Source organism: Carassius auratus, chromosome 43 (genome assembly GCF_003368295.1).
Source record: "Carassius auratus strain Wakin chromosome 43, ASM336829v1, whole genome shotgun sequence".
Taxonomy (NCBI): Eukaryota; Metazoa; Chordata; class Actinopteri; order Cypriniformes; family Cyprinidae; genus Carassius; species Carassius auratus.
The window spans coordinates 2,309,172-2,333,477 of record NC_039285.1 but is presented as its reverse complement, the minus strand read 5'-3'; the positions used below and the strand labels follow the sequence as shown (position 1 = coordinate 2,333,477).

General features: G+C 32.5%; 1 protein-coding gene across 1 annotated transcript in view; it reads left to right on the top strand.

Annotated features, from left to right (window-relative positions):
• The first annotated feature begins 1,932 nt into the window (after positions 1–1,932).
• The window catches only part of LOC113061424 (protein unc-13 homolog C-like), a 60,225-nt gene continuing 37,851 nt past the window's right edge, over positions 1,933–24,306 (top strand). Inside the window, exons 1-2 of the mRNA XM_026230520.1 lie at positions 1,933–2,012; positions 22,274–22,400. Coding sequence (XP_026086305.1) covers positions 1,946–2,012; positions 22,274–22,400 — 194 coding nt within the window. The 5' untranslated portion in view covers positions 1,933–1,945. The remainder of the gene's footprint in view (positions 2,013–22,273; positions 22,401–24,306) is intronic.

Genomic DNA, 24,306 nt, shown 5'->3' with positions numbered 1-24,306 from the left:
TTATGTGCATTACAGCAATGCCTCAAAAGGGTCACACTACTGCTCAAAAGTCTGGGGTTGGTAAGATTTTTGTAATGCTTTTGAATGAACTCTCTTCTGCAAGGCTGCATTTATTTGATCAAAATACAGTAAAAACAGTAACATTGAGAAATATTAATTAGAATTTCAAGTGTGTGTGTGTTTTCTATTGTAGTATATTTTAAATATAATTTATGTCTGTATTTTCAGCATCATTCCTCCAGTCTTCAGTGTCACATGATCTTCAGAAATCATTGTAATATACTGATTTTACTGCTCAAGAAACATTTCTGATTATTATCGATCTTGGAAACAGCTGTGCTGCACAATATATTTGTGGAAACCTTGAATACATTTTATTTACCAGGATTCTTAGATAAATACAAATGTCAAACGAACAGCATTTATTTGAAATCTTTTGCAACATTATAAATGTCTTTACTGCAACTCTTGATCAATTTAATCAGTCCCTTAGCGAATACAAGTATCAATTTCTTTTAAAAATAATTCTTACGCAATCCCATTTTAAATGGTTTCATGTAATGAGTTGATCGCAGGGAGACTTCTGACTTTCCATCCTCTATTTCTACACTACTTAAAGTCAAAATGACTTTATTTCTTATTACATGTTCCCTGGTCTTATTATGAACAATTCATCACTGTGTGCTGTTATAAGAAACAATGTTTGTTTTAATAATCTTTCATCATAATAATAATGACATCCTCCGCATTCTTCCTCCCAGCAGATAAAATCAGTTTTGCACAATAAATCATTTTACCAGAAGCAAAACGGCCTGTGAATGATGTTCATGCTGAATTTAAGTCAATGCTGTACAGCAGCAGCTGATTACATTATCTGAACAACTGGATCTGTTCCTTCAGCATGGTTGGTCAGTCCTAAAGATAAAGAGTGATTAAGAGAGAGAGATGCTCCCTCCTTAATCAAGCATAGTAAATGACTCTAGTTAGGAACATGTCCTTCCATCACTATAAGAGTTCATGATCAGTGTGTTCATCTGAATCCATATGTGTCCATCTCTGAGAGCTTCTTCTGTCCCTCCTGAAGCAATTAACCGAGTTGGGTCTGGTGTAGATTGATCTGAGATCGTTTTTGATCAGTGAGGGAGAGCAGAGAACTGATTGCTTCACTCGCTGGTGTGGTACGGAGGCGGTTGCCATGGAAAACAGCTCGTGCGATGGTAGTAGAGTGAAATTGGTGTCCATAAGCAGAATGTGCTCGCGTGTGAAAAACAAAGGGATGAGACCTCTTAGACCCCTCTCTTCTCTCTGTCATAGTAATGGAAGGACGTGTTTCCTAACCCCAAGTTATTTCATATGATCAGTCACACTTGTGTGGGGTATGCATGTGTTTTTCGGAGGGTTTGTGTGTTGAGTAGCAGATGGAGTCAAGACCAGACTTAGACCTCTAGAACTGAAACTGATGGATTTATTGCAATATTTATTTAATTTCAAATGCTTACTTATAATTCATTCTTCATTTTTTCTTTCTTTAGGAATTTACTTATACAATGGGTCATGAAAATATATATTTAGCAAATTTATTACTACATTAATTATTTATAAATCTTTCGTTTTCTTTTTCTTTCTTGAGAGTTTATAAATAAAAAATATTCAATAAAAAGACATGAAAATATATTATTTAACAAAATTTATTTCAAACACTTATTTGTTTATTCTTTCTTTATTTCTTTTAAATTTCTAAATAAATTAATTCTAATAAAAGGTGATTATAATATATATTTAGCAAATTTAATATTCCGTTTATTATTCTTTATTTCATTTAATGTTTTATTTATTTTTTAATAAACATAATTCCAATAAAATAAAAAGTCATTCAAATTTATGCTGTATATGATTTTATTTATGTCTGTTTTTATTTAATTTCAGGTTCCCTCAAGAGTTGAATATGGGTAGAATTAGTGCCGAAATCATGTGGAACCTCTTCGCTCTGGATATGAAGTACGCAATGGAGGGTGAGTTTCTCCTGCTCTGTTTATTACCATCTCTGTGGGGTTACTGGCGTGGTTTTTCTTCTGACATGGTTTCTGTTCAGATCGTAGACCAACACATGTCACAGATCGATTGTTTCTGAGCAGAACTCAAGCTGGTTTTACATCACTGTTGGACTGAGTGTTTGAGAAAGTCACGTGATTCATGTTTATGTTCAGTTCTTTCTGAAGCATCTTTCATGTTCTACAAGCAGAAGTATTTTTTGGTTTGGTAGCAGTTTAGTTGCTCTGAAGTCTCCCTACAGCACGAATAGCATTTATTTGAACCAAAAACAGTTAGTGTAATGATATGCAAATGAGGGCATTCAAATGCTAATGAGCTGTGATGTCATCATCGTGCTTTGAAATTGAGTTTCTATAAATTATCTGGCTGGACTTAAGTGGAAGCTTTGTGTAGAGTGTGCCTGCAAACTGCATTGAAATTAAACTACAATATTTATATTGTGAGTTGCTTTGACAAAAATCATAAATGTAAACACAAATGTGATACAAACTCTTCAGAGAGTGTTGTTTGACGTTGATGGCATCAGGACAGTGTGCATCAGTGATTCATGGATATTCAGAGTCACCTGTGAGATCTGATTCAAACACAGATGGTCTGCTGTCAAAAGGCTGACACACACACACACACACACACACACACACACACTGCTGTGCCTCTGATTGTGCCACAGATTGTCTGCTTGGAAAGCTGAGAGAATGAAAGGCCACACACACACACACACACACACACACACACAAACTGTTCTTGAAAGTAAAGGGTGAATGAATTGCAAGGTTATTCTCTCCTCCACACACACACACACACACACACAAACACACACACACACACACACACACACACACACACCTGACAGTAGAGCAATTAAAAGGGCAGTTCCCTCTGATTCAAACTCACACATTCACTGATCTCAGTGAGGACATCCCATAGACTTCTGTTATTTTTAAATAAAGCTAACACAAAACCCGAAAGATAATGTTTTTTTCATTTTTAAACTTCTTTTCACAAAAACTTTATACAGTACGAAATGCATTTTTTATGCACCCTGTAATCTTCTGTATCTTTCATAACCATTCATTTGAGCACACTTTAGAGACTGTAATACATTATAAAACAGTATATCGCATGGAATTTGGCTTTGATCTTGTATTGCATTGTAATTTTTGAAAGTGTGAGCATGAATAGTTGAGTCTTAAATATTTATATATACTGTATAATATATTAACTGACACAACCTTAGTATCGTGACTGTATACAGTGTACTGAATATTTATATAAATACGCGCAGAGAGGGAAACATTCAAAACCATCGTTTACCCACCCTTGTGGTTGACGGTAACCATTGAGTTCCATAGAATAAAAATAAAATAAAAAAATGGAAGTCAATGGCTAACTTCAACAGTTTGGTTACCAACATTATTCAAAATATCTTCTTTTGTGTTCACAAAAGAAAGAAACTCATACAGGTTTGGAACATGTGGAGGATGAGTAAATTACAGAATTTTCTTTTCTTTCTTTTCTATCCCTTTAGGAAAGATGAAATGAACACCGATATTGAAAAAATGTCAACACTGTGCAATATAAGTTCAGATCTCACAGACTGAAGATTATGTGCAGACACACACACACACACACACACACACGCACGCACACATAAATATACAGCCTCTTTGTTTCACAGGTTATCGAACCATCTTTAGCTTGCCATAGGAACCTGGTGTCAAGATAATGGTAATCTATAGATTTCACACACACACACACACACACACACACACACACACACACACACACACACCTCTCAGCCTTTGCTGTCATTTCTATTTAATATGGATTGACATGTTGCCATGACATGTCACAGAAAAGAAAAGCTCAAACCTTTTTTGCAGTTTCACTTTCCTTTCAATCGTATTTTTCTTGAGGGCACATTCAGAAATCTTTCTTTCTTTTGAATATAATCCAGATTAGTTTGTGTTGACACGTTGACATTGATGTGAGGCAGAATGCATTCGCTTTAAGGCACATTAAAACAAACCCACACACATAACAGCGTTTAGAAACCAGCTTGGGAGAAATGTTTTTTAGCATTTGTGTTTTGAGAGGGTATGTTTGTTTTTACTTTTACATTGTCTGTGTTCAGGATTTGGGATAGTCATATTGACTCTGAATTTAACACAAGACGTGACATGATCAGAAACAGAGGAAATGCCAGATGCGGAGATGTACAAATAATGTTGGCTCTTTCACAAATTGCTGTTGTTCTTCTTTTGTTAGCCGCTTTTGATAAAAGCATAAATGTAGTACACAAACAAACCTGTGCTTTTGTTCAGATTTTCTCATTAGAATCTCAATTCAGAGTAGTCTGAAAAAAGACTAATCCCATTTGTTCTGTAGCCGCACTGTATATGATATAAATAATTATATTTTATTGAGCTCATTCTGCATTGAGTGGTAAATACTGACATTTTCTGCTCAAAGGAATAATATTATCAGTTCTACTTTGAAATTCCAGCATGCATTTCTTTCTGTGTGCTGATATAATAAAGAAATATTACAGAAATGAAGCTTGACATAAACCTTGCACTCACAATCAGACTTTTAGATCGCGCTTGGATAGAAGTATGCTCTTCTGTGTTATGAATAGACAATAGCTTTCAATAAAATATGGTTTCAATAAAGATCCATGCTAAAAGCATCAAAAGCTCACTATCCAATCAGAGCAGATCACTGTTAACCCCGCCCCCACGAGAGGTTTGTGTCAAAACACCAACCGAAAAACTACGAAGCGTAAGCGAAAACAATGCATTCAGAATCTACGATTAGTGAAAACTAATCTTTGAAAAACATTAACAAAGAATGAAGCATATTTGAAGAGCCTGTTAAATTTGTGCAACCAAGTTGTTGTTTTTTTTCTTCTTTTGTAATGGCATATTTTTGATAGTTTCTGAAAAAGTTACGTTCAGTTTTATTGTTACGTTAATTTTTTTTAATCAAATATAATTCCATAGATATACGTAGTCTATTAAATCTGTGCATTAGTTTAAAGAGTCTAAAGAGAAAATGCCAGGATCGGGCCGATACCGATCCCGAGTATCGGATCGAGGTGTCCGTAGTCAGCATGTTTGGCTGTCTTTCTATTGTGGAAAAGTTTTTCTATTGAGGAAAAAACTGACTTGTGACTCCACCTGCACAAACGAACGAGCCCTGACGCTCTGAGATTGGAGAACAGGATCTCATGCATACAATCCGACATGAACGTCTGTCTGCATTGTACTGCATACATGCATGATATACAGCTTGAACGCATATATTTACCCCAGCACATTTAGAGTAAAATAATTTCACACAATGGCATTTCTTGAATATCTAAGGCAGGTGTTTTACATATATTAGCATGATGATTTATTCATAACTAGTATATAAGCACATGAAGCAATTGCATACCAGCAATCTCTCTCTCTCTGTCTCACTCGTTATATATCTCCCACTATTTCGCTCTCTCACAGAGTGTGACATATTGTTCATAAATGTGAGAGACATCAGGCGCACAGCTGTACGGCTCAGATTAGAAGCTCCAGTAGATTGCTCTGTGTGGTTGCTGACTAGAACAGGTGTCTAGAAATGGCTGGGGTTTCTGCGTAAATGTAGGTCTGTGAGAGTTGTTCATGATTAATCGTTGTGGGTTTAATAAGATTCTAAATAAAAGCATTAGTGATAGTGATGCTTTACTTTGTAAACAGCTCAGATTGTGTGTTTTGTAGTGTTGCTGATGTTAATGAGACACTGATCCACACAGCTGGACGATAAGCTGGACATATGATGTCTGGAGCCTTTATAGACCCGCTGTACACAAAAAACCTATTGGAAATACACCAGCAACACAGCAGGAGTGTGTGTGTGTGTGTGTGTGTATATACAGATGAATTTACCCCTGAAGCAGAAGAATAATTCAAAAGAAAATTGACAAGTTGTTTAAAGCAAGCACTGTCTTCTCTTAGATAAAACCCCTGAGTGGTTTCAGTTTAGCTTTCAGTTGTAATGTTTTTCATCTGCATTATAAATAAGATCCGTGCAAAGAAAACTGTGCAAACAAAACACAAGGAGCAATAGGCTTTCTTTTTAAACTGAGATGTTTGATCATCTCCGACAGAGGGTTGCATCGAACTATCTCTCACCCAGACTCATTTACTCAGTCAGTTCCCTGGCCAGGAAAAAAAACGCTTAAGAGAAAACCTCTGAGAGCACCAATCGACTTATCCCAGTACCATTTACATAAGGCATCAGACTCATCCGATAGTCTGGAATAGGAATAGTAAGGAATAGTACACACAAACATGAAAATGTTCTCACCCTCAGGCCATCCAAGATGTAGTTGAGTTAGTTTCTTCGTCAGATTTGGAGAAATGTAGCATTGCATCACTTGCTCACCAATGGATACACCACAGTGAATGGGTGCCGTCAGAATGTCGATGAAGAAACAAACTCATCTAAATCTGGGATGCCCTGAGAGTGAGTAAATTTTTAGCACAATGTCATTTTTTGTCGCGCTATTCCCTTAAAGGTGTAGTGTGTAATTTCTGCACAGTTATCTGCACCAAACAGAAATAATGAGGAGGGAATTCACTCACAGTTTATTTTTTGCATGTGCTTTCTGCTTTGTTTTTAACACCTGATTCACTAAAGGAATTATGCAAATCAGGCAACGGCACAAAATGTGCGCTCAACGCAATTAGCGCGGTGAAATTCCCCATCTTGCGGGTCGGTTCAGAGTGTTAGGTTGATCTGACACATGGCTGCTTTGTAAGAACCGTGTACCTGCAATCTGCTTCAACCAGGTGCTAAATCCTGCAAGAAAAAAGCAGTATGCAATGAATATGCATGTTAAGTCATTGTCATTCATCTTTCTTTTGAATGTAAATAAGGCTTATGATAGATTACAATATTAGTATGCACAAATATCTATTAAAAAAGATGATTGTGTATATTTTATTGATCAGTGGAACAGTAATTCAGCAAAATATGATCAAATGAAAGACAAACGTGTGCAATTAATGCAAATTAATTTCAGCACAGATTCTATGGGCACGCTCGTGTCATTATTACCTTATTTTCACCACTCCACCCAGCAGTGTTTGCACTCTTCAATATACTGAAGTTTTATATTTATAATTAACACTGGACATTAAACTGGGATGGTTTGGGTTTACACTACACTCAAATATTTTATATTTTACAAGAAAATACAGTTTCATTCTTTCTGCTTCAAAATGTCACATGCAATTTAATGTTACTCGCTGTTTATTTATAATTCTTTGTGAAATGTACTAGTAATTTTTGAGGAAAAAAAATGGAGTTGGTAAGTTTTTTATGTTTTTGAAAGAAGACTTTTATGCTCAGTAAGGCTCCATTTATTTGCTGAAAAATACAGTAATATTGTGAAACATTAATATGATTTCAATTTTTTAACTCCAGTCTTCAGTGCCACATGATCCTTCAGAAATCATTCTTATATATGCTGATTATTAGCGATGTTGAAAATAGTTCATATTTTAGTGGAATTAATGACAAATTATTTCGGGATTCTTTAATAAATATAAAATACAAGTAAAAAAATACACCATTTACGTGCAATATAAATCTGTTTTAGCATTAGCAATAACAATTCTAAATAATAAAATTAAATATTAATTTCATTTGAAAAAATCTTACAGAACCCAAACGATTTGTCAGTTTTAATATCTGAAAACTCCTGCTGAGTTTAAATATTTGTAACAATGTCTTGACTCAAACTTGAGTGGAAGCCTAATTGGCCAATTAAAAGCTGCGTTACAGTTTACAGTTATGCAAACTGTTTTCCCAAGTCCCGTAAATTTAATTTAGAAATTTTAAAATGTCTTTCAGTAAACAAAATAAAAGCAATCAAGTTTGCATTTACTCTCATTACGGTTGTATTTTGTCAAACCCCTCTTGGCATCCAAATCATTTACTTGTGTAAAACCTCCCTTCCCTACAGTATCAGCCGTGTCCTTAGCTAACATTTAGAGTCGTGTGTGTGTCTCTCCGGATGCTAAAAGGACATAATGAAGTCGAGTAGAGTTGAAAAGCTGGCCCATCATCCTCCAGGGGTCACTTCCTCCAAATGGAAAAAACTAACTCTCTCTGACCTGTTTATTCATGGTGGCTCAGGGCACCCAGTTCATCTAGACACTCCAACCCAGAAGCACTTAGGAGCGTAAAAGTTGTTTGTCACCAGATATGTTTGTGTGTGTGTGTGTGTGTGTGTGTGTGTGTGTGTGTGTGTGTTTCTCGCCTAATAGAGACTTTGATGTACTGTCTATTTGGTGCCCTGAGGCCAGTCGGCTGGAAGAAGAAGGTGGTCAATGTTATTGGACGAGAGATTTGTTAAATGCAGGGCTGGACAAGCTAATGCATTGCTAATTGCAGACTGAAAGACTTCACGGTATATGCATGTGCAGGGACATTTGTGTGTGCATGATCTATGTTTATTCAACAACGGTTTACTTTTCTTATACACTTGTGGAAAAGACGTGTACTTTAGCATTCTTTTAAAAGAGTCCTTTATGCAAATTACAGTATATACACTGAGAAAAAATTGGTATAGAAACGGTTTTCACACAGAACTTCTAAGTGAATTTCACTATTATTTACAAAGAAACATCAAGCTACATATTGAAATAAATGTGAAATGTTGTCATTATGAAATAGCACTTTATTGTAAAATGTAATGATTTTTGTTTTATTTACAACTTACAAAAACTGAAAATGTATTATAGTTTGAATGCATATTAATTGTGGTTAGTTGAACTTTAGAGAGCTTTTTCGCCCCACTAAGTTAATCTTTATATATGATTTTAATATTGCTTCTACTGTCTTTGATGTACTGAAATACACTCTAATGTCATTTCTATTGAAATGTGTATGATATGTTTAAATATACTTATAATCACGTCTATAATGATAAAATTGCATTGCATTTATAATCAAGTACGTGTGTTTCATTATGTTACTTAACACATCAAAATAATAAATTCTTTAACCCTTAACTGTCACCCCATCCCAAATACGGGACGCCTACGTTGACTATACTATATTACAATCAAATCTAATCTAATCTTGACAAACTATATATCGTTGGAAAGGTCTAAGACTCCCAAATATATATTTTAACAATATTTTTTGTTACAAATTATGTAGGAAAAGTAATAGATTAATTTATGACAAGAGTGCACCCTCAGAAATCTACATTACAAAAGGAGTTTTGACCTTTGTTTAAAAAAAGACTTCCTCGTTGCCTTTTTCTCTATCACATTTTAGAAATCATCAGAAGTTATAGATCACTTGAAAACATAAAACCTCAAAATTCATCCTTTAAAACCCATTTTAAAATCAGAAATTGCATTACCATGTAAATGGCACATCAAAATCATGTTACAAAATGTTTTCAGTCACGAATTATAAAAATGTAAGTTTGTATCATGCACATTCAAGTCTATCTTCAAAAATGTGAGTGATAGTTAAGTTTAAACGACAACAAGACTTTAAAGTAAAATTTTTAATTTGACATCATTACAAAGTGCACTTTTCAAAAAGTCTACTTAAGTGTGTTAGAAAACGTTAATAAAAGTGTATATTTTCATTAATATTTGCAAGTACAGCTTTAAAATAATCAATAGCATTATAAATGTCTTTGCTTTCCCTTTTGATCAGTTTAATGTATCCTTGCCGTAATAATAAATTAGTAATAAAAATGTATTAAAGTAATTAATATTTATTAAATGAATACTTTTAATAAAAGTATTATTTTCTTTTTAAAAAATCTTACTAACCCAAATCTTTCAATTAATAGTGTATATCCGTAAATATTACTGTATATTATCTGCAAGTACAGATTTGAAGCACACTTTAAGTGGATATTCAATACTATTAAGCACGCTTCTTTTTCACAAGGGTGTTTTCTACCAATGATGACAATTTTGTTTTTATTCTGTGGACCACAAAATGAGATGTTTAGCAAATTGTTAATGCTGCTCTTATCCATACAATAAAAAATAGTTTGAATGCGGAAAAAAACACACAATTAAAGTATCATAAAAGTAATATATGTGATATATATTTTATATTCCAATTCTTATGAAGTCATACAATAGATTTGCATAAGAAAAAGACAAAATTTTGGTCATTATGTACAAAAATCTGTTATATGGGAAACAGCAATGTAAAGGTACTGGCTGACTTTTGTGTTAGAAGAAAGAAAAATCATACTGCTCTGAAACGACATCAGGATTAATAAATCATGGCATAATTTTTATTTCTGTCAGCTGTTCCTTTAATTAAACATTTATTTTATTTGGTGAAGCAGGACAGCGTTGATCTGAAGTGTCGTGTGCCTCCTCAGTGGGCTTGTTTCACGAGTCGATGTGGGAGTGATATCCAGGAAGAATTTTATTTTCTGTGGCATGAGGGACACCATTGTTGTGAAAATTGTTCATTGAGCTGTGAAATTGTTCACAGTTGAGAGCTTAAAGTCCTCTGAGGTGGTCTAGTTTGTGTGTGTGTTGTCTGAGCCAGAAGTTCAGGACCACTGAAAGAGAGAATAATCCAAAACAGCAGCCGCAGACCCATGTACAAGGTCAGTGAGCAGGTATGGACAGAAACTGAGATCAGTGAACTATGGAGAGTGATAGAAACACACAGCGGGTCCAAGAAAGTGTTTGAACACTCTGGATGTCGAATCATGCTGATTTATATAGCACTTTATACAATACAGATTGTTTCAAAGCAGCTACACAGGACTATAACGCTGTTCGTTCAGACTTTAGTTTCATCTGTAAAGCAGAAAACAAGAGTGTCATTATTCAGCTCAATTCAGATGTATTAACAATATTAATGTTGCAAAGATCATCAGTTTTAACTATAAAGCAGCTCTGTGTTATTGAATTAGCTTCGGTATCTTGTCCTCATTTTTTTGCTCGTTGGCTAAAATCAACCATACTTAAAACATTTGGTGTAGAAATTATTTTGCTCATAAATTTCTGTTAAATTTCACCATTAATTAAAAATAAATAAATAAATGGCAAGAAACACACTGAATTAAACCAGAAAATTTTAAATAGAAACATGGAAATTATAAATATATATATATATATATATATATATATATATATATATATATATATATATATTTTTTTTTTTTTTTTTTTTTACAGTGTGCCTACTTATTTTTGTGTGTGTTTATGTAACTTTTATTTACAGTAAATGATGCTTTATTACCTAATGCAGGGACATTCAAATGCTTTTTGTGTAATAGAAGGAAAAGGAATAGTAAAATGAAAATGAGAATTAAAATTTGCTGAAGATTTATTCCACACACGTGATGTATATAAATTGCTTCTTGGTAACAGACTTGAAGAAATGTAACATTGCATTACTTGCTCACCGATGGATCCTCTGCAGTGAATGGGTGCCGTCAGAATGAGAGCTTTTCATCTCACCAGATTTTAATTGAGTGATTTAATCTGGAGTGGTGTGGATAACTTGTGGATTATTGTGATGTTTTAATCAGCTGTTTGGACTCTCATTCTGACGGCACCCATTCACTGGAGAGCATCCACTGATGCAATGTTACGTTTCTCCAAATCTGATGAAGAAACAAACTCATCCTAATCTTGGATGGCTTTAGGGTGTGGACATTTTCAGTAAACTTGAATTTTCAGATGCACTACTCCATAGTTTTTGTCGCCACTGAACTTGAGGTTTTGTGTCAGGTTTGGGAGAGGATGGCTGTGGCCATGACAGCTTGTGTCTCAGTTTTATTCTGCACTTTCTCTATTTTCGTTCCATGATCTCCCGTCCCCATAAAATCTGCCAACGGAGCGGCAGTCTGTCAGCTCGGCCTGAGTGTGAACAGGTGGGACGTTACACGGCAAAAATGCTTTGATATTTGGATGCATCAACATTAAAATGTTCAAATCTATTAATGAAGAGCTCAGTCAGTGTTTGGCAGGTGGCTCATATCAGCCCGGTGTAAATCTTAATTTTTAGCAACCTTTACACTCTGTAAGACTTTCTTTCAATCGAGCCGGACCTGGCGAACACGCATTAATCTTTTCCGGTGTTTGCTTGTATCGATTGACTGTTAATCTCAATGAAATCTCAATGGAGCCGTGACTCTTTCCTCTGAGAACGAGGCTGTGGTTCTCCACAGAGACCCTGTATCTGTCCGGGCTCTTTGTGTGGGTGTTTGTGTTTTTGTACAGGAACAGTTCATGACCACATTTTCTCCTGTGGCTTTTGAAAATAAGAAAACATTTATGAGTCCTCTGGAAAATATGAAGATTGACTTGACTTTCTGTCTGTTTTTTGTGGTGTTTGCACCACTGTGATGCTTAGTGCTGCAAAGTATTGCTGTGCGATATTGACAAAAAAAAACTATCACGATTTTTAGATAAATTTTGCGATTTCGATTTTAATCACGATTTTGACACACACATACAAGCTTTACAGTCATAAATGCATTCAGTATAAATTTGAAACACATTTCCAAAAAAACAAAACAAATTAGAGCTTTATCAAAAAGTTGTAACGTCTAGAACAGATGTAAAAGTGAAGATGTCGAACAAAATGTCTAGACATAAATAAATAAAAAATAGCGAGAGCATGTTATTGTAACGCGAAAGCACATTAAAATAATGCGCGAGCTCAAATCTCTCAGCTCGCACGCAGATTTCCTTTGCTCTGTCACAAAACCAGACGTGCTGTAAGCCCAGTCTGTTCTGTTCACATGATCAATTTAGGAGCGCTGCATTCTGATTGGTTCGGATAGCATACTGCAGGAGGGCCGCGGAAAATCGTGATTTTACTACGATTTCGATTAATCGCACAACCTTACTGCAAAGGCTTGCTATGTGGTGCTTTGCTTGTTTAACAGATTGATATTTGGTTGCTAGGGTGTTATGGGTAGTTACTAAGTGAAGAAAACAGGAATGAGTCCTCCTAGTTTCGGTATAGTTTTTCATGTTATTGTGCAGCAAATTGTTGTCACAGTGTTTATCTTATTTTATTTTGCTTTTTTGTCACGTTCTTCATTATTTTATTATCTTTATTTTATTTTATTTTTCAAATGTTATGTTCAAGCCCTATGTTTATTTTATTTTATTTTATTTTGTTCTATGTTATTTTATTTTATTTTATTTATTTATTTATTTTTGCTTTTTTTGAAAAGTTATTCTGTGTCTTTATTTGTTTTATTGTATTTTATTTTGCTTTTTTGTAAAGGTCTTCTGTGTTTTTATTTGTTTTGTTTTATTTTATTTTGCTTTTTGTAAAGGTCATACTGAGCACATATCACTCTCAATGTGTTTTATTTATATTTATTATCACATTTAGCACATAACACTTATTAATTATTTTTATTTAGCTATTTTGCAATTCTTTAGTGTTTTTTATTATTATTTTCATGTTATTTTATTTTGCTTTTTGTATCAAATATCACTATCAATGTGTTTTTATTTTTATTAGAATTTTTTTGTGCAGCATGGATCATCTCTCTCTCTCTCTCTCTCTCTATATATATATATATATATATATATTCATAATTTATATTTATATTTACTTATATGTAGTGCACTAGATCTCTATATGCGTGAGTTTATAGGTTTGAGGGTAAGTTGAGGAGACAGTAGAGTCCCTAAAAGAGTCTGTTAAGGAAAATGTATTTGGTTTCTACTTGTTTGCAGTTCCTCAGGGATTAATGTTCCTCCAGCAGCAGAAAAGTAGCTTTTACTCTTCAGAAGAGGGTAGCAGAGACGGGATGATTTCTTTGGTTGATGGTTGATTTTCTTGATCTAGCAAACCTCTCGGGTTGCACAACTCAGTTACTCAGAACAGCCAGGATTCTCAGATTCACAAACACTCCAGAGTGAAATGAAATTGATAGCCAACCCAAAAAAAGTTTTTGTTTATTTATTTCTTTTGAGCTCGCTTTATTGTCAGTGCATGGAAAAGAGAAGCATGAACAGTGTTGGGATTGAGTCTCTGGTGCTTACTAATGATTTGCAAATAAACTCTAATATAAAGACAGCAGTTTAGCACGCTATACATCCAGTCTGAAATTGAATCCAAATCTTCAATAGGTAGAAATGAATCACATGACATGAATCCACCTATGAGATAATTGCATTAAGACTGGAATGGAAGTGTGGAATACAAGCAGAGATTGCATTTGCTGTTTAATATCAGCACGTCTCCTCAGTAATCAATACATTCCTCCCAGAGAAAGTCTCAAAACTGCAGCTTCGTCTTTATGAGCCGCTGAACTGAAACGATGAAGCGCAGGACACAAGATCCTTCAGAGCTCTTCAGCGTCCACTGTAGATGAATTACAGATGGCCATATGAGGATTCATTCATGAATCATGCGCTGTTTGTCTGTAATATTGTTCATTCACCTCTTATCTTGGAGTTTGAAAGAAGTTTTCAGAGGAATTATTCAGCAAAAACGAGAGAAAAAGAAAAGATATAGCGAAATAGTGTGGAAGTAAAAAAGCTACTATTAAAGATTTTTTTTATTCTGCCTGATTATTTTATTTTTTTATTATGCAATTAATAATAATAATAATAATAATAATAATAATAACAAGAATTATTATTATTATTATTATTATTATTATTATTATTATTATTATTATTATTATTATTATTATTATTATTATAACATTAACACCTTTTTATTATATATCTATATATATATATATATATATATATATATATATATATATATATATATATATATATATACAGACGTATGTATCATTTTTTTTATTTTATTTCATATGTTTACTAACAGTAACAGTAATTACAGAAGTAAATGTATTTATGTATTTTGTTTTTGATTTTTAATATTAATTCTGGACTTATATATGTATTATTAACACTACTACTACTTTTAATAATAAAAACTATACTGTCATTATTAAATGAAAAACTTAAAATCATAAATATATTTATTATTATTATTATTATTATAAGTGATGTTGATGGTGGTGTTTAGATATACCTGTTATATATATATATGTTATATATATATATATATTATAATTGTATATATTGTTTTATTATTTTGTTAGTATTATATAAATATACATATAAACATTATAATTATTATTTTATACATATTCGGATTCTGATACTCTATAGCAAACCTCAACTGCTTGATTGCTTGTATTGTTGATCAATATGATTATTATGTGTATTATTATCCAGCTCTAATCTGCCGAATGTCACTATAAAGCCTGGATATATTCTTCTAAATATTAATATTTCGATATTTTAAACATTAACATCATGATTTTCTGTAAAGCTGCTTTGAGGTTTGTGTGTGCACCGTTCTTCAGGAGAGACCTGAAAGCTGCTGATGAGCTCTGGCAAAACACTTTTCACTTTAGTATTTCATTATCACTTCTTAATATTGCTGTACTTTTCATTTCACTTGAGTAATTGTGCCTACCATCATGAATAGATGACACGTCTTAATGTATTCATAATTGATAACCATTACCAGAATAAGAGAGAGGCGTTCATATTTGCATTTATTGCATGGGGTTTTATTAGGACTGGTGGATCATTGAAAGGTCTGCGATGGTTCGTCTGAGCAGCTGTTCCTCCTGAGAGCAGCCCAGTGTTTACCCACAATGCCTTCTGCTCCAGAGCACACAGACAGCACTTGTTTTTGAGGGCTGTTAGAATTTGACCACAAGAGCAGTGTGGTGATGCAATGTGATATAGTTTAGTCTTTTGTTCAGTATATTATTCAGCTATTTAAACTACGTTTATGTTTACATATTTTTATGCATCTGTTATTTTTCTGTTTGTAACTTACTATAATACTTTTACTGCTAATAGTAGTAGTAGAAATACATTGATTTATTAAATAATTAATAATTAAATAAATTAAACAATAATTATTATTCAATTTATTTTAAAATTAATTAATGTATTTGTTTTGTTTTACAAAATTCAATTGTATGTTTATTATGTTTTATTATTTTATTCATTATGTAAATAATAATAATAATAATTTTATTTATAAAGTTACATTTTTAATATACTTTGTTTTATTATTATTATTATTAATAATTATTAATAATAACTGTATTTATAATTGTAAAAAAATTTAATTGTACCTTTAATATTTTGTTATTATTTTATTCATAATGTAAATAATAATAATGATTGTATTTATATTGTTTTATTTTAATTTGTACTTTTTATATTTACATAATTTTATTCATGTATTTTAATAATAATAATAATTATAATACAACATTATAATATATTTACTACTGGTGTTTGGACTCACCTACTAATTTTTTATATAATTTTCCCCCATTTTTTATATACTGTGTTTGTACATTTACTAAGTCATAATACGTTATTACAATAGGAATGACACATGTGAAGGTGTGAGCACTAACAAACATATGTTCAAAACAAAGTAAAACTATCTAATATTTTATAAAACATGATTATCATCAGATTGTAATCACTAAATGAATAGGTCAGGCTGATAATTGACTTTATCTGTAGTTAGTAAGGAGCTTAGGGAGCCTGTGTAGCTGTTTCCAGTCCAGTTTGTATGTGTTTGATGTGAATGTCCCGCGCTGCTGGAGCTCTGGGCTTAATAAGAGCTCGTCTCAGGGGTGGAGGTGGACAGCGGGCCGGTGGAGGTGTGGGTGGACAGCTGACTGGGCAGCCTGGCGTTCACATTTCCTCATGTGTCGCGCTGCCACTGTTAGCCTCCAGGAGCAGTGATTAAAGCAGCGCTGTCAGAGCGCATCACATCCCTCTCCTGGACATCCACCTCTTCACACCACACCGAGAGAGTGACATAGAAAGAAAGACCAGGATGTAGAGGACTGACCCTAATGTGGTGAATCTCTCTCAAACACCCAGTGGAAGTTACTATATTCTGCTCAAAGTCAATAAAGGCATGCTTGTAAATAGTTTGGAAAGATTTATCAAATATACAGTATTTATCAAGAATGAAGAAAAACAGTAATATTGTGAAATTTTATTACAATAAAAAAAAATATATTTTTTTAAATGTAATTTATTCCTGTGATGCAAAGCTGATTAATTTATGCAGATAATCATCATAAATTCTTTTTTTTCCCCCTTTTTTTTTTGCATTCTGATATTATTTATATGACAATCAAGCTTATTTATTGCAAATTATCATTACTGTAGTGGAGCTGAAATTTTTACTCTTTGAAATTTCTCATAATTATAATTTTTCACATGCTGATTTTTTTTAATGCAATTAAAAAAAAGGTTTCATAAAATATACCCAAAAAATGCATAAATGAAATCACAGACAAAAAAAAAAAAAAATGAAGTAAAAATACTTAATATATTTTAAATAAATAATGTTTTATTCTAAAATAAATATAAATAATAAATAGAATATTTCTAGAGTTTTTCTTTTAGATTTTTCCCATTATTGTGATTTCTCATGCTTAATCACTGCAGTTCCCACAAAATGATTGCATTATAATAAATATACTGAAAAACTGCATCTATTAAAATACTACAAATACAACCATAATGTACAAATAAGTTACATTTAATAATATATGCAATCATGAAAATAAATATTATTTCTGAATATTTCTAAATATTATTATTTATACAAATATATATATATTTTAATCAGGATTTTATTGAATTCTCTCTCTCTCTTTGCATTGAATTTTGTTTTAAGTAATGATAAATGGGCTGGAAATGTGCTCAGTGGTCATGAAACTAATATCAAAATGCCAAAAGTCTTAAAAGCAGGATTTATTTTCTTTATGCAATATGTTTTTTCATGGTTTTATTGTTTTGGAGTGAAACATGATCTAGACCTGTTCTTGGCAGGTTTCAGGAGACCCTCCCTATAGCTATTTCTCTTTCAGCTAACAAAGAAAGAAATGCATTTTCACGGCTTCTTTCTCCACACTAAATGCAGAATAGCTTTAAATGACAGACGGCTGGATTTAGCAGCAGCAGGTGTTTATCAGGACACTATGGATTATGAATGCTTTGATGTTAAAGTGAGAGGCGTTTCTGCTGATGAGGTGTTATATTTTATCCTGGAGAGTCACTGTGACTGTATCTGATATCCCTCAGGCTCTTCTTGCACGCAATTATCATCAGCGTGCAGCACATCCACACAATATTAACAAGATTCAGCACTCAGGAATTAACTTTTGCAGAAACAATGAGCTGCTTAGAAGAGTTAGTCATTCATTTTAAAAATGCATGCAGACATGCTTCATGAGCAGGTGTTATTAATGTCGTTCATTATGAGGTTTTGGAAAAACATATGAAGCATTATGGAAACCCGGAGCTGCATGAACCAGTCAAGACTCCTTCAGTCAGAAGTCTTAGTGTTCAACATTCAATAATAACTTCCATAACTTTCAGAATGAAATATTCAGCAGGACGTAATGTAGATGAATCCACATCACATTTCACTTCATAATTTGACATCTTTGATTGTGAAAGAGAGTATTCAAGTTATAGTTTTTAATTTATATTTTATTACCTTTTTAGGTTTTTATTTAGGTGTTTATTTTAGATTCTGTTTTTCTTCAATTTGTTCATAATAAATAATTTCCAGTTCATTTGTGCTTTAACTTATTCTATAGCTTCAATTCAGCTAATTAATCATTAAAGCAACATTTCTAACTTTAGTTTATATTTTTTCATTTCAAACTTATATTTTATTTCAGATTCATTTTGATAATAAAAAATGTTTTCAATAGTTTGCTTTTTATTATTATTTTGATTTTTTAAATAAAATAAATGATAATAATAATATTCCCTACACCACACTTTATTTCAGAAAAAATATTTTGTGTATTTATTTTTATTTTATTTATTTTATTGTTATTATTATTATTATTTTAAATTTTTAAATGTGCTTAAAGGTTATGCAAGTCTATGCAACTTTTATACAAAATCTAAGTTTACTTTAATTTTTTAGTTCAGCTTTATTTAAATTAATAAAAACATTTTAATATTTAGTTGTAGTTAAAGAAAAGCATGATGGGATCTGACAGGATTTTATGGAATTGTTTAGTTAATTTTATTTTTCTCTAAAACATGCATTTTAGAGCCATTTTAGAGAAAAAACTGACTGGTGTGATGTATGTGTGATTCGTCTTTTAATATCATGTAAAAAAAACTAAAATAGCAGCAGCTGAATTATCTCTGAAGATCAGCTTTGTGTGGAATCCTGTAGTTATAGTAATTCTGCTGTGATATAAATGCTGCATATTTTTCAAGCCATAAGCAACAATTGAGCTTGTAAAGCAGTCTTGAGTCATTGTCTTTGCTCTCAGACTTCAGTGGCTCGTGTTTCAGGTGAAGCTATTTAAAGCTCATGTAAATGGGGGATTTGGGTTGGAGAGATCAGCGGTCTGCAGGTCAGAAACGTGAGCGTATCACTTCAGCCGAAGGGCTTGAAATCAGAAGTTCACAGTGCAGTGATGAATGAGAGCAGCTAATGCCTTCGTTAATTATTAACCGTTGCACTGTGAATATCTGAGAAGGTGGCCTGTTATTGTCATGAAACCTTAATCATATCTTACAGTTATCATAGTTATATGATAAAGTGTCATGTTAGCGCTTATGTTATTTGAATACGCTCTCAATAAGGTCCTGATCGCTCAGTTTGTGGATTTGCACAGTCAAACGTTTTAATATAATTGAATATTGTTTAAAGAATTGATTTGCAAGGGATACTCAGTGGATATTATTGTGAGAATCAGACGTGTCAGGATTTATTTCGATGTTATTGTATGAGTGGCAGACTGACAAAAATACATAAATATATTATACATACAGTATTATTGTGTTTAAATATTTGATGTAATATTTAAAATGTAATCTCAATCAAGAAATAATTTTTTTTTTAAGTATTTTATATATTTTTTTCAACAATCTGTGTCTTTTTTTGTAATACATTTAAACATTGTATTACAAGCTGGGTCAGAATTTATTTTAAATAAATAATTTTGTCAGAAAAGACACCTTTAATTGATCAAAAGTGACAGTAACAATGTTTTTAATGTTTCAAAATATTTATTATTTTATAAGTAAATGCTGTTCTTTAGATTTGTCTACTAATATATAAAAAAAAAAACGGAAAAATTACTTTTTTCCAAAAATATATCTAAGCTTTAAAATAAAAAATAATTGCATAATAAGAAAGTAAATGTAGTAGTAATAATACTCTTTTTTAACAGAGATTATAATCAGAAATGTTTCTTAAGCAGAAAATCAAATTAGAATGATTTCTGAAGATCATGTGACACTGAAGACTGGAGAAATGATGCTGAAAATTAAGCTTTGCATCACATAAATAAATTACAGTTTACTATATAATCACATAGAAAACAGTTATTTAAAATTATAATATTATTTCAATTTTTTCAGATTTTTGATCAAATCTTTATAAGAGAAGAAGTAGATCACAGTGTCAGTTTAGAATTGTTATGCAAATATTTTCGACAATGTTACAATGGGCCAATCACGATCAAGCACAGTATTCCATATATGGTTATGGTTCTACCACTTGAATACTGCTGTGTGGCTGCTGGGGTTTTGTGATGAAGTCGAGTCCTCGGTGTCAGTCAGAGCTGATTTGTCCTCACAGTTACTGTACATAGGGAGCGAGAGGTTATGGTGCATACTGTATATGTTGACATCTGTCCTCACGCTTGCTGCATCTTATTCCCTGTCCTTGACAACTGCAGGAGTTGAGTAAACTTACTTACTGTCATTTCTGAGCTCTACTTCCTCGTTCCTCCTCTAATGGCTGTCGGACTCTCGTCTCCTGTGTGCTGTAGGTCTCCCACAATCCTCTCTGACCTTTATTATGTGGCCAGCCAGAGTCTATATCACAAACATAGTCATCAAGTTCAGGTTGAGCTCGACTTGCTGTGGATGTGTGCACTTAAAAAACAGCACTGATCACTTCTTCACTCTCACTCTTGTTCTTTAAGCTCCCAGGAGAACGTTTTAGGCTCAGGGGATGTTTTTTTTTTTTTTACAGCTCAGGTCCACATGTAATCAAAATTGACATATATTGACTTAATACGTGATCTTATTGTGAACAATTCATCTGTGCACATGTAAAACAATTGGACACCATTTGCTCTTTATGTAATCTAATTGTAAAGATTTGAGAGATATTAAAGCCATCACTTTTGTGATTTTTCCTTTCGTACGGTGTTCTGCTGTTTTAATATAGTATTTCACAGTTCCCGCTGGTCTTAAAAATGTCTTATTTCACCATTTCACAAATTAAGGCCTTAAAATGTCTTAAATAGGTGCAAGAAGTCTTAAAAAAAAGTCATGCACAGGAGGAAAATAAATGAATATCTTCCACAGTATTTTGTCTTCAAATGCAAATATCTAAACAGCCTTGCATCAAGATACATTTACTATGAAGAAAAGACATGAAGTCTGAAATAAATAAATATATATATATATATATATATATATATATATATATTCAAATATCTGTTAATGAGGAATTCAATCTTGTTTCCCTTTGAATTAAAGTGATTTTTCTGACCCTATTGCCAGATTTGTTCTTGTTATAATCATAGCTTTACTTCATTAAAAAATAATAAATAAATAAATAAAACTTTTTATAGTATATCATTTTGCTTCTCAAGTAAATTTAAATTGATTTAATAATCTGTTAAATTCTTAATTGTAAATGGAAAATTACAAAAATACACCCTAAAGATTCCCTTTAACTTATTCATTTTATATACTATATTATTATATACTTGGTTTACGATTATAATAAAAAAATTAATTATATTTTGTTTATATATAATTAATATTAGTTTTCATTTTTGTATTCTAGTATTTATTTATATACTTACTAAATGTATTTTTATTTCAGTTTTAATTTTAGTTTATTTTTTGGTTAATAATTTTAATGCTTTACCTTAAATTATTTCCGTTAATTGCCAAGGCAACAATTCTTAGTTTCACTAAGTTTGTCTAATATTTATATTTGTATTGTCTTTCAGTTTTATTTTTAGTTTATGATTGTGCATGCTGGTGATTGTAAAGAGCTCAGTACGTTCCTGTGCATGACTCACTGTTGACTCATGACTCTTTCATTTTTCCCCTCCCTTCATTTGCAGAACACGACAAGCATCGTCTATGCAAGAGCACGGAGTACATGAACTTGCACTTCAAAGTCAAATGGTTCCACAACGAGTACGTGCGAGACCTGCCTGCCTTTAAAGGGATTCCTCCAGAGTATTCGCTGTGAGTTTCTCTTCACATCTCTCACTCGCTCACGAGGTTCTTCTGAAATGAAGAGGAGACTCACTGATGCAAACACAAAATCATGCTTCATTTGATGTGTAAACAATTTACAGGTTAATGCATAAGGAACTAGTTACCTTACCAGTACTATATTTGTTTATACATTTTTTTTAAAGTGCACATTATTTATGATTGTTCCTAATTTAACAAATGTACATCAGTTTTCAAACAATCAGTTTCTTAGGAAGTATAACATTTACAAAACCACTTGCTATATAACCAAACTTAATATTATTTTAGTATATATGTATAATTATGTTTATACATTTTGCATTCATTCATAATCCATCATGCATCTGTCCTGGAGCCGCAGACGCACGCTGGCTTGTCATTGGCTGCTGTCTGTTGTCAAAAAGTCACTCATTCATTAATGTGAGTTATGAGCATGGAGAGGCGGGATGACAGGCGGGATGGGACATCAGGAAAGAGCCACACAGCTGTCAATCAAAAATCTCCTCCAGGAGAATTGATTTTGTCATCAAAGCGAGGACAGCCCCGCCCAGTCTATTTACTTAAAGTGACACGAGAAATAAATGCCAGCGTCTGCAAGGCAGCAAAGGAATAATGCTAAAGTTTTAGGTATGTTTCGGTTTAGAAAGGAGGCTATAGATGGTTATTAAAAATATATGTATTTTTTTTATATAAAAAGGCCAAATCAGTATGCAGAGAGATGAGAGAAAACCAATGCATTTCATCATCTAGACATTATCACAATGTCTTCATGGAGATTAAAAAAACTGCAATCATACTAATTTAACAACTGCACATCGGTGGGAGATTCAGCATTTTATTGTGAATATTTATATTGTTGTACATCAGATGCACACTGCATTTTTGTATTATTTAATGTATTCATTAATTCATTCAGATGCATATTTCCTGTTATACGTAATTGAGCCAGATGCATATTGCATTTTTAAATTAATTAATTAAATCTTCATCAGCTGCATATTGCTTTCATTTATTTATTTTTCATCAAATGCATATTGGCTGTTATACATAATTTAATCAGTTGCATATTGTATTTGTATCTGTTTTTTGTTTTTTTTTGGTTGATATTTTTTGTCAGATGCATATTGCATTTTAGTAAATAATTATTTTCTGTGCATATTTTTTTATTTTATTTTTTAGCAACTAGACACTAGTAACAGTCTCATTATCTTAAACTCATTGTCATAATTTCACACTGTAAACTCTTTAGAAAGCATGCCTATGCTGATGAGATGTCTGTGATAACATTGCAGTTTAAATGTCATACTTGTGAACAATCACATGACAAAATTCTCGAAAAACAAATACATAAACATTTAAGCCAATAAATGTCGGCAAGAACATCTGCTAAATGTCGTCCTGACATCCAGGGACATGTTGCAAATGAGAAAATACCTCCTAGATGTCAGACTGATCTCTCTGCAGTGTTCCTGAGCAATCAGGGTTTATCTGTGAATGTGTGGTTAGGAAACAGGTCAATATTTAAGATGGTAAGCTAAATGCCAACATATTAATTCGCTTATTACTGTCAATAACAGTGAGCTGCTGCTATCTGTACAGATCTGAGTAAACAGCAAGCCGAAGTTCATTACATTAGCAGAGCTATTAGTGTGATTCTGTCTGCCACCGGCCTTCTACGCTTCACTTCATTTAAAAATATGCTTGTCTCATTTCTGCTGGTCTGTTACGATGTTCAGTGACTCGACAGAGCAGATGCTTGTTTGCCTTATGTTTTCAGAAAATGTTTATACTATTGCTAAAAGTTTTAAATATCCTGTATAATCTGTTCCACTTTATCTGTAACAGTAAATTGTATTTATTTGAATAAACAGTGATATATATATATATATATATA